The sequence below is a fragment of the Thermobia domestica genome, chromosome 4 (genome assembly GCF_964235325.1).
Source record: "Thermobia domestica chromosome 4, izTheDome1.hap1.1, whole genome shotgun sequence".
Taxonomy (NCBI): domain Eukaryota; kingdom Metazoa; phylum Arthropoda; class Insecta; order Zygentoma; family Lepismatidae; genus Thermobia; species Thermobia domestica.
Genome location: NC_137457.1, coordinates 273,924,501 through 273,937,373, shown reverse-complemented (window position 1 = coordinate 273,937,373; position 12,873 = coordinate 273,924,501). Strand labels below are relative to the sequence as shown.

Sequence of the window (12,873 nt, the reverse complement as noted above, 5' to 3'; positions counted from 1 at the left end):
TTTTGAATTAAGGTTAAGTTTTCAAAATAGGAATAGGGTCATGTGATACATGATTTAAGGCGCAAATTTAATCAGAAGAACAATGGTGACGTTAATTTTGATTTACGCGCAATTGGTAAAAAGTTACAGGGAAATTAAATATTGTTGCAGCATATGTATTAAACCTTTACCCCACCTTGTAAATTTTGTTAATAATAACAATTAAATAAAAAACAGGTGGATAAATATTAGGTCTATGGTAAGAGTTGCCTTGATGGCGGCCATCTTCAAATCCTCCATTTTGAATCAGACAAAAGTTTTAAACAAAACGCATAACAGTGACACCTTATCAATAGCAATTTTTACCATAACTCCAACGGTATAACCATTTTTGCTTTATCATTAACCAGCACAAAATTAAATGGATCGCTCCTTACGACTACTGCTTTGGCAGACATGTTAACGACAAATGTGTCAAGTGTAACTCGATTGCCTTTGTCAGGTGTGCTCACTGTGAGCAGAGCATTTGTGCAAGTCATGCACTCTTTTCTGAACTACATATTGATTGTACTAATTGAGGATTTTTCTGGAAGAAAGACCCAAGTTCAATTATGACTCAATTCCACTTTGGTCATTTTTCCTTAAATTAGCAACTTGTTTATACGATAACAAATGCTGGTTAATGATAAAGCAAAAATTGTTATACCGTTGGATTTATGGTAAAATTTGCTATTAATAAGATGTCAATGTTATGCGTTTTGTTTAAAACTTTTGTCTGATTCAAAATGGCGGATTTGAACATGGCCACCATCAAGGCAACTCTTACCATAGACCTAATATTTATCCACCTGCTTTTTATTTAATTATTATACACAAAATTTACAAGGTGGGGTAAAGGACTAATACATATGCTGCAACAATATATTTAATTTCCCTGTAACTTTTTACCAATTGCGCGTAAATCAAAATTAACGTCACCATTGTTCTTCTGATTAAATTTGCGCCTTAAATCATGTATCACATGACCCTATTCCTATTTTAAAAACTTAACCTTAATTCAAAATGGCGGATTTCAAGATGGCCGCCGTCAAGTCTACCCTTACTATATGACTTCCCCCTAGTCCTAATATGTGCCCATATATTTTTTATTCACCTTTTGTCGTTACAAGAGGTCTTACAGAGCTTTTACCTCCAACTGTATGAAGACTATTCTGTACTTCCATGTGATGTCCTGGTAGCTATATCTCCTAAACCCCTGGAGCTTCGCACCTATAACTTCACTGAAATACTGACCAAGTTTAGTACTACTTTCTCATAAGTGTCTCAGTCAGCAACTCGATTCACCCAAACGTAAGGTTTACTTGTCAGCAACTAATAAAAAGTGGAGTCTTTACGATTCCCAGCCTATGACTTCAAACCATTATGAATTGCTATGGACATTGTTGGGGATCCGAGTTCAATTCTCGATGAAAGAGAGAGAAGAGCATTGAACACTTGAAAGTATTATAGTGCTTCGAAATGAAGAGCTTCGAACCATAAATATCATATGCTACACTACAGGGGACCCAACGCCAATCAATATATAAGTATACTCTTCGTAACAGAGCTAAGGGGGTCCAAAATAGTTAACCAATACAAGACGAGGAGAAAAAGACCAATCAATTGGGAAGCTTCGATCACTGATTAAAAAAGAGTTGGGGTGGGGATCCAAAATAGCTACCCAATGCTATGAGTTTCTTCCGGTCTTAACTTTGCAAGAGGGGTCCTTGGGGTGTTAGGGGAATTCAAATAACCAGCTAATACACAACGAGAAGAATATGAAGAGGAAAAGGCATGTTTCATCTTGATTCTACACCCAATAGGCGTCCAAGAGTATGAGTATACGCATACCAGCGTAGCAACAACACCCACGCCACGTTTTTGAAAATTTTCCCAAGCCCGATCCAAATGAATTATTCAATACTTCCACTTTTGACAATGAGAAACTAGGTACGTACTCCAATGAATCAGAAAAAAATGAATGCAAAAATAAAGAGATACGCCCCGTCACACATATGCAAATATCCCTTTCCGTGAGTACGGAACAAGTCGAGTAGGAAAACGATACAATATTGTCGACATTACATACGATATGTCACGTAATCACTAGAAACAAAATAGAAGATATTTCTTTCTTTCTGAGGAAGATTTATTTGTTTCCGAATACGTGCTCACAGTCATACCTCCGTGCACATATCAAGTCCGAAAGTACCATGAAAGACTCAACTTTCATTTGTGATGTTTTCTTACTACTTATTATCACCCATGCGCACATTAATACTTAGCTGCAATTCATCCATTAAAATTTTAAACAATACAAATTGATAAAGTATGTTCATTACAATAACAAAATTGAAATTCGATACCTCTAAAGTAAATCCAAGCGATACTAATTTGAGAGCACCACTGTCTATTTTTGAAGAAAGACGAACGTGGCACATTATACGTTCATGGGAAAATGATACTGCTTTTCTGGAATTCCATACAAACTATTCCTAGTTATACCCATCTGATTAGCGAATTTTAAACTTGTCGTATGTGAGAAGTTTATAATGCTTTAGGCTTTCTTCATCGACACATAGATGTCAATAAGATATACGATCTATGGCGTACCTACATATAAATGTGTCACATCGTGATACTGTTAAATGGCCTGATGAACTGCTCGATTGTCAGTATGTGTGCACAATTGTATCAACTAACTCATACTCAACGTTGAATGGCAAACCACACACACAAGCACAGTACTTTTACATTATGATAAGATACTTTGTATTAGTCTAAGCTTTCGTTCTTGATAGCTCGTTCAATAATGTTCAATTTAAGATCTTTGATAACTTGAAGACCTAGTTCCAAACGTGTTTCCAATTCATTTATTACACCATGCTAACATTCGGAAAGTTGTTACATGATATACAGCGTTTTTTAAAGTTGAGAATTCTTAGTGCTGAGTTCCATATAAGGTTGATCTAAGCTTATTCATACTTCTTGAAATGAGATTTCCATATATGGAATCTCACTTAACTACAACGAGCTACTTAGAAAACTTACTTGTCTCTCTTATACACTTTGCCCAAGTCGTGGCAACATTTTGCTTCTAGAAATAATATTTAAATTACTTTGAAATAACTCAATTCTGTTTATTCTGTCCCGTACAGATATTGAGGATCCAAAAGAAGATTACACGATAGTAAGTAAGTATCACAAGTATATGTTTAATTTAGCGTGTAACAAATAGCAATATAAGCAGAAACTATTAAAATAATTTGTTATTCTGCATTTGTTTGGGTAAAGAAACGAACCATAACACTTCATATGCCACTTTAATAAGAAACTGTAACAATTGACACATTCGATCTTACTGGCACAATCTACTTTCAAGTATATTAAGAACAATTTTAGTAGCCTTCTAACAAATACCTATCAATTTTGAAATAATTTAATAGTTTATTCAAGAAAACTCAATTCTTCAAAAGTTAACGAGCCCTCGAAAATAATAAACATCTTTTATAATAATCGGGCAGTGCTGCATACATTCCTATAAGACAGGATATAATGTTGATTATTTTATGAATAACTCAATTATTTCGTACTTTCTTTATAAAAAACTATTCCAAATATTAACTCTGTTGTTCAAGATATTTGTAGTTTAGAAATGTTTGAGATCTGAACTTGCACTTTCCGTGGAATCCAATAAATGTTTAACTACTACGAATAGAACCATTGGTTAGCATACTAAAATCACGTATACTGGTCTGCAATAACGATGAGATTATATGGGATAAATGATCTAAAATTTTCTACAGATTACTATTTACATTCTTCGTACTGGTACGCTGTAGTGGCACTTAAGAATGTTCTATGTTCTACGTTTATATAACCTGTCACTGTGTACCATGATGCATTTATTTTTTAGAACTGTCGGAAGAAAGAGATTTGTGTCAAGAACGTCATTTTCTCATCGACACTTCCCAGTGATGATTTTATGACTATATTAACCCTCGAATACCCGCAGGGATTTTTGTGACATGGATACTCGCGCGTTCCACCACTATAAATCATTGGTTTTTATTTTACACAATTGTATTTATAAACAGTTTTAAAGTTTTTATACACAAGTAGCATAAATAACCCGCTTTACTGGGTTAAATTTGGAAAAAGTAGCAACATATTCCGTTAGTCAGTCACTTTTTACTATTGCTAAAACTCTCTATGGTATCGGTCATTTGGGATGATTTTTATATATACCCCTCCCCACCCATGCTGTGGGTACGGTATCCGAAGTGTTATTGTTCATCTCAGCGGCTCGGAAAACTGAATTCGACACTGATATTGGTCATTTTGATTATATATATACAAAGGTTGGACAAAAAATTCTAAAAACTTGCAAAAGTGTGAAAATCATACCTAAAGTGTATTCAACGTAAGAACCACACCTGAGATAAAGAAAACAGTTTGTATCACTCCGCGTCAAGCAGGTGCTTCTCGGCGAGATTTCTGCTTCGGTCAGCTGTTCTGTTTCCGTGCGTTCCTCGATCTCAAAAGCAAGATATATCTATGTTATAAAGCAAGCATAGCTACAAGGTAATTTCGTGGAGGGGTGTCCGAGGTTCCTCCCCCGGAAAATTGTTGGATGAAAAACGCGATTTTAGGCTTAATTTTAATTTCGGGGGGACGGAACCACCTAATTCCTACGCTACTGAATGGAATTAAGTAATAGCGCTAAGTAAATGTTATTAACAACATAAAATGAAATAAAAGATAAAATAATTATGAATTACTGACGTTATTCTGAGGTTTCTTCTCAATCACTCAACGCAGTAACTTGCAGGTCTTCATCAGAAAGTTCATCAGATTCGTTGTTTATGTTCATTACATGGCGATCCACCAAGGTGTCAGAAAGTTCGTCCAGATTATACATCTTCTCTTCTTCTCTCAGCACATGACAAATATTGTTTTTCCACATACCTGGTGCCACTTGAGTCAATGCAGTTTCAAGCAGGAGTCGAACGTCACGTAACTTAAACGTGGTATTGTTTCTGGTTAGAAGACCCTTAACAAACGCCCACACAGTTTCTATCGGGTTCAAATTGCTGTGGTAGGGGGCAGTCTCTCCTCATTCTCCCAGTCTGTTTTGCGATGCTGTCTACTACATATAGGTTTTCGTTGTTGAGAGCAATGCTTTGCGCTTTATTCAGTAGTTCAACTTTAACATCGGACTCTGAGAAATACACTTTCTTTGCTGTCAACCACTCAGTTATTTCTTGTTTTCTCCATGAGGAGTTTGGACGTCGTTCGAGACTTACGCTATGGTATGAAGCATTATCCATTACAATAACACACCCAGGATCAAGTTTAGGCAATATTGTTTCAAACCATTCACGAAAAACGTCACCATTCATGTCATCATGGTAATCACCACCGCGCTTACATTCAAAGATATGAGCACCACCATCTACAAATCCACCATCACTGCCTATAAGAACAATTATTAGTCTTTTTCCTTTGCGCGTATGATTTTTTAGGCCGGTTGATTTTCCAGACAAAAACGCCTGCTTTTTAGAACATACAGTTGTGTCTACCCATACATTGGATGTAGTGTGACCTTCGTTCACCCAGATTTCGTGTACGTAATATATGCTTCTATTTTCCGCTCTGTGTTTACGAATATTTCTCAAATATCGTCGCCGCCATAATGCAATGCCATCCCTATCTAAAATAACGTTCCCTTTATATCTCTTCAGAAACTGAAAACCAATATCCAACAACAATGTGTAGAACGTAGTTCGTTTGAAACTAGGCAACATAGCGTCACTATTTACAGAACTCAAAATTTTGTTTAGTGTAGGTGGTTCATTTCTTAGAAAGAAATAATGCACTTTGCTCCGAATAACACATTTCACAAAGTCGTCCGCCTTCCCTAATTCTGTTTTCAGTCTGTTTCTGTTTTTACCCGGTGTTTTCAACAACCCCGTTTCTTTGAACTCTTACTTGCCTCTCTTATACACTTTGCCCAAGTCTTAGTAACATTTTGCTTCTAGGTATAATATTTGAAATACTTTGAAATAACTCAATTTTGTTTATTCTGTCCTTTACAGATATTGAGGATCTAAAAGAAGATGATATGATAGTAGGTAAGTATCAGAGATATATGTTTAAGTTAGCGTGTAGTAAATCGGAATATAAGCAGAAATTATTAAAATAATTTGTTATTCTGCATTTGTTTGAGCAAAGAAATGAATCGTAGCACTTCATATACCACTTTAATATGAAACTGTAACAATTAACGCATTCGATCTTACTGATACAATCTACTTTCAAGTATATTCAGAACAATTTTAGTAGCATTCAATTTTGAAACAAATTTAATAGTTTATTCAAGAAAACTCAATTCTTCAAAAGTTAACGAACCCTCGAAAATACATAAACGTCTTTTATAATAATCGGGCAGTGCTGCATACATTCCTATAAGACACGATATAATATTGATTATTTTATGAATAACTCGATTATTTCGTATTTTCTTTATAACAAACTATTCCGAATAATAACTCTGTTGTTCAAGATATTTGTAGTTTAGAAATGTTTGAGATCTGAATTTGCACTTTCCGTGGAATCCAATAAATGTTTAACTACTACGAATAGAACCAGGGTTTAGCACACCAAAATGATGTATACTGCTCTGCAACAACGATGAGGTTATATGGGATGAATGATCTAAAATTTTCTACACATTACTATTTACATTCTTCGTACTGGACGCTGTAGTAGCACTTAAGAATGTTCTATGTTCTATGTTTTTATAACCTGTCACTGTTTGTGTACCATGATGCATTTATTTTTTTTAGAACTGACGGAAGAAAGAGATTTGTGTCAGGAAGGCCATTTTCTCGTCGACACTTCCCAGTGATTATTTTATGACAATATTAACCCTCGAATACTCGCAGGGATTTTGTGACATTGATATCTAGCATTCCAACACTGTAGATCATTGGTTTTTATTTTACTATATTGCCTAGCTGTGTTAATGTTCTATCTTTCTTGAAATGTGAAAAAATAGTTTCTCTCTTTAACCAATTACAAATAAGCAATGACTTCAATCTAGGAACTATATTTATAACTCCAGCCAATTATATTTCATTGTAGTAGGTCATTTGTTTATCTCAAGTGTGTTTCTTACATTGAATACACTTTAGTATGATGTGAGGCTTCCTTTCGCGTCCCAAACAGCTTGTATGGGACGTGGAATGGACGTATGCAGCTCCTGAATCGTGGTGTGTGGAATTTTGTACCAATGCTGCTCCAAAACATGCTCCAGTTTCGTAAGGGATGCTGGTGGAGGGTAATGAGACCGAACACGGCTTTCTAGCTCATTGCACAATGGCTTAATGATGTTTTGATCTGGTGATAATGGGAGCTAGGGGAAATGTGATAGTCATGCTCCTCAAAACACGATTTTACCGTTTTTTGCAGCGCGATAGGGTTCCAAATCATCTTGTTAGATGTCATCACCAGCAGGGAACAATATTTGGGCCATAAGTAGAACCTGGTACCCCAAAACGCCCTCATACACCTTAGCATTCATCATTCCATGCAAAACTATGATAGATCCTACAGAAAACCACGATATCACTGTTCTTACTGTAACAGAACCAACCCATGCTTTAAAGTTGAGAGCAGACAGTCTGTATTATAGGCATGCGAAGGTGTTCTCCATACGTAAACACTACAGGTTGTTGGAAACAAGGTGAAGGTCGATTCATTGGACCACATTACGGGTTTCACTGCTCATGAGTCCACTCCTTGTGGTCCTTACATCAATATATATGCCTCTTCCCATTTACTGCAGTGACCAGGGTTTGGCGATAGCGGTCCTGCCATGAATTTTCATTTTATGAAGTTCCCGTCGCACTATTTTAGATGAAACTGGGCTCTGTAGGCAGGAAGTTAGTTCAGACGTAATTTTCATTGCAGTGGTCTTCTTTTTAGCTGTAACAACCCGTTTTAATGCTCACCGGTCCCTATCTGTTAGGATTGTCTTTCGACCACTGTTGTGCACTGTAGACGTCATCTGCCCATGAACTGTGTATGCCCTCGTGACATTGGACACAGTGCTTTTCGATACCCCCACAATGTTCTCCACTGTTGCCATTGAAGTTCCAACCAGACTGGCACCAACGATCATGCCTTTTTTGAAATCTGCCACGTCAAACATTTTACCGCACCACTTTTACACCAAGACACTCACTGGTGAACTAGTTAATGCTGACGGAAGGGGAAGGTCCACAGGATACATTGAAAACAAAACACGATCGGCAACCCCAACAAGTGTTGTACAGTGGACGACCAAACTTACGTATCTTGCATGAAGTGTTTTTAGATTTATTGTCTAAATCCTGCATATATATATACACCTCCCCTCTCATAATTTTTGCGGGGCTGACGTTGGATTTAAATCACACCAGAATTGTCACTTTTCATCTTAGCGCCCTCAAAAACTATAGATTAGGCACTAGTATCGGTGACTTTCCCTCATTTGTAAATGCCTTTGCATTTCTTTAAGCTACATCGTCAAATAGATATGGCAAAAATCATCTCAGGTTTAAACTTTATCTGGGTTGAAAACATGATCTTTCCGGTGGTTCAAGAGTTATTAAGCTTTATTTATTTTTATATATCTCCACCTCCTACCTCCTTCCATAAGTTCTATCGTCAAAGTGAATAAATAAATACCATCTCAGGTCCGAACCTCATTAATGTGGAAAATTTAATCGAGATCGGTCAGGTGGTTCAAGAGTGAAGTCACACGTTCATTTTCATTTTTTTCCATATATCTCCGCATCACCCTTGCCTAATATCAATATTGCAAAAAGTACATTTGCCTGAGACTTATCCATTATGTTACCTTCCACAGGAACAAAGCAAATATATTAAGTATTAAGGAAATCCTGCAAGATTAAGGAAATTGCAAACATAACACAAAGGCAAGCATGTCCTATAAAAGTCCATAACAAATGTCCTCAATATTGCAAAAGATTCAACCAAAACCTTCGAATGTCTACTTATTTTTAATCACATCTCAATGCATATAAAAAGGAACGTTCCAATCTGCAGCATTCGAGGCAATAATATTATTCTAAATTAAATAATATATTTACACGAGATGAAACAAGAGACACAAAAGAATTTTCGATTTTATTTGCAGAACTGATTTGCAAAACTTAAAGAACAAAAGTTAGTTTCGCATTATATGTCACTACGAAGTGGTGATCATTGAAAAAAGAACAGATTCAAATGCCGTTCAGAAAATACTACAATATGATACAGGAAACAAAGGGAAAAACAAAAGATTATAGAATCAGTAATGGCACTTTTATACGCAAGGAGTTACTTACATTAAAATGACAGAATCTAATGATGGTGCCTTGACATGACAAAATGAATTAACTGGTCCTTCGAAGAATGAGCGATCAACACGGACCGCATGGTATGCACTGCAACGAGTTGCAATGCTACTAACAACGCTGCTAATGACTTTTTTGTATTGACCTCTATTCCCTCACCAGCGCTATTGACAAATGTATGATTGCTCTTGATGCATCTGGTCTTTCTGCAACATGCCTTTCCATTGCACCACTTACATACTTTTTGAACATCAAATTCGCGTTTCAGGATATTCAAAAATTTCTCGAAATTATGCTAAACTTGTAAGGTTTCAGAGGGATTCAACATATATAGCTTCACATTCTTTTATTTCCTTTAAATCATGCTTTTATTGCTTATACTATCCTAGCTCAATTCATAAACTTCGTATTTTCTGAAAGCCTACAATACTTGATATAACTTTATATACATTTAAAATTAGTATACAACCTAATTCACTGATATTCATATTGTTCAGTCTTATTACTGATTTCCACGTAGGGATTTAAGAGATTATCAAGATTCCTTACGTACGAGGGAAGAACAATTATTTGGAAACTGCATATTGTGACAATCACGGATGATGTCAGCATTGTGTCTCAGTGAGGGAACGTAGAGTGACAGGGAAGTATTTAGGGGTAGCTCTTAGTGTGTATACCAGGAGCCTAGGAGGATTCACGGGATGTGACTCCCAGTAGCCCAGATTTCAGTCATGAAAGCATGGTGAGATAGAAAACAATCTTTTTCCCGCTATATCGTCAACTGATCTCGCAGGAGAGAATCTTGGGCCCCTTCCTGACCACAAAATATTGATTTTATTGCTTGACCTGCATTACAATATTTTTCTGAGAATACAACTAAAATTTTTTTGTATTTAACGGAGGCTTGCTTGCTCTTCTATCACCACATTCTAGCGTCTTTGTTGACTAACATCTCTTACATGTTATGTATTTTGTCCCCATAAGAAGACGGGGACTTTACAGAAGTAGTTTGTTTTCGATTGGTCAGAGATCCTAGACCTTTAGGTATAAAAATCAAGAGTATATGTTCTAGAAATATTAAATGTGTCTGATACTGACATTAAAGTGCTGCAAAGGCAATGAAAAAGAGTTATAAATATAATGGGGATAGATTATGCAAATTTTTCTTGGAGAGACCATCTAAAAGTCTTCGTCCTTTTTCCATGGAAAACGAATTTAAAGTATAGTGTTGTCTATAAAAATGTGTAGAGTTTTAAATTGCCTTTATACTTTTCCAACTATTACTCATGCTGTCTTGGTAGTCTACTTATATTGAACAATCTATACCAATACTTTTTTTTCGAATACGGCTAAAGTAGACATACAAATTATGGATCTATGTAAAAAAAAAAAAAGTGTGGTTCTAATACAGTCGAAAATTGCACTAGAATTGAGACTAATGATGTTTTCTCATTTTGCTATGTATTATCAAATCGTTTGTAAAATATAATTCCTAGATAGAAGTAAATAAAGTAATTATATAAATTCGAAGAAAAGCTTTTAAAACCTCATTGAAAACACACTTAACCAGGATAATGCACCAATAATGGAAAATCTTTGAAACTTACTTCCCAAGCCAGTGTTGATACGATACTTCAGATATTGTCAAGTATATGTCTAAATGTGTTACATGGCCCAATTTCAAAGCCAATATCTTTCATTATAACTTGGTTCCACTTTGGATTTGAGGCCGACGTCCGTACCGATACTTTGTGAATGTAGTATGATTACTCCTTTATATTTCTATTTATTGGTGAGGAGGTTAGCCTATTTAATATATAAAGTATATTTGACTTCCAATCAAAATGATCATTCAATGATATAGGCAATTAATACAATTTTAACAGCCGCCCTACTAACTGTTGTTATCATTTGTCTAATTATTATACTGATTTCAACTCATTATGATTTACCAGATTATGAAATACATAATATGAAATAGGTAAGATTGTATTCGTATCGCATCCACCATTCTGAGCTAATTTGAACCTCAATATCATTATGTGTGTTACGTTTAGATGAATAACTATTTTTGTTCTAGTTTTCTAAATTACATTAGTTTTTAATAATTGTTGAAAGTATATTTACTTGAGTGCACTATATATAAAAAAACGGTTGCTTCATTCTTGGAAGAAACCTAAAACCTAGTATAACTTGTTAATCTCTCATGTTAATGACTGTGAGAATACGAAGTAACTCATATATGGAGCACAATAACTACACATTTTTTCATAAAACATGAAGAAAAAGTTCAGAAACCTATTTTATCAATATTTGAAGCAGAGAGAGACTGTGCTACTCAACTTTAGAAATAAAAAAAATAGTTTTACAAGGTCTGATCAAAACGGATGGTGAATGTAGTTCCTCAGTGCAATATATCAACGATGTATCCATTTTAAGTAATAAGTCCGGTAACCTAAATCTTTGGTACACTCAGTGTCGAGTTTGAGCGAGTTGTGACATGTTAGTTGACTTCCAGAGACAGAGGATTGAGGGTATGGTAAAAGTGTCTGTCAAGCGCTAATATTATGATTTGTACTAAGCTGGAAAAAGTGCCAAAGTAGCTCACGAAATATCTAATCAGTGTGTGATGATTAAACGTTGTACTTGAAGACTGTTTACAAGTTGTATGAGAGATTCAAAAGCAGCAGGAGTGTGTTGAAAATAAATAAAATCGAGACGTCCTTCAACGTCAAAAACAGATGAAAAAGTGAAAGAAATTGGCACATATGATTAGCTCAAAAAGTCAAATCACTATTTGACAATTTTCCGAAGAACTAATCTGTGATGACCTATGGTCAGTCTTGGTAAACTGTAGTCAATAATAAAGATTATTACACGAACATTTGTTTGAATTATCATTTTTTAGTTGTACATCCGATCACATAACTCACTAGTTAAGAATTCTGATGATCACAGTACCCAACGATAAGGGACTTATAATTCAAGTACTAAACTCCACCTAATGTATCCTACTACATTTTTCTGTTTCAATGTTATATTTTCCACTTTTTGTGTTGAGCCGTTGGTGATTGTAAACACTGTCAATTATATTTAACTTTGCAACAATGCATATATGGACTAGAAACGGCACAATCAACATTACGGAATGTTTATTTTTCGTCTTATTTTCATTATCATTTATCAAATTATAGATCTATTTAAATTTTATGAATGATCACCAATCTTCGATCATGGGAGACTGTATGAGCAAAAGAGATTTTTCATTCAATGCGAATTATCTCATATCTTTCCTCGATCTTCTTTTATCTTTTCATATCCAGTGGTTTTTTATACTGTTCATAAACACTAAACGTTTTATTTCAAACACCATACAAATATGTCTCCAAGCCACGCCTGAAACTATTCAACGACAATATCAAGGGGAATTACTATGATCCTATGAGTCCAC

At 35.2% G+C, this 12,873-nt stretch overlaps 1 protein-coding gene across 3 annotated transcripts in view; it reads left to right on the top strand.

Annotated features, from left to right (window-relative positions):
* The window catches only part of LOC145684073 (uncharacterized), a 166,686-nt gene that overhangs the window by 65,052 nt on the left and 88,761 nt on the right, over positions 1-12,873 (top strand). For all 3 annotated transcript variants that reach the window (XM_081755929.1, XM_081755928.1, XM_081755927.1), the window contains exons 7-8: positions 3,177-3,212; positions 6,117-6,152. In XM_081755929.1, coding sequence (XP_081612055.1) covers positions 3,177-3,212; positions 6,117-6,152 — 72 coding nt within the window. The remainder of the gene's footprint in view (positions 1-3,176; positions 3,213-6,116; positions 6,153-12,873) is intronic.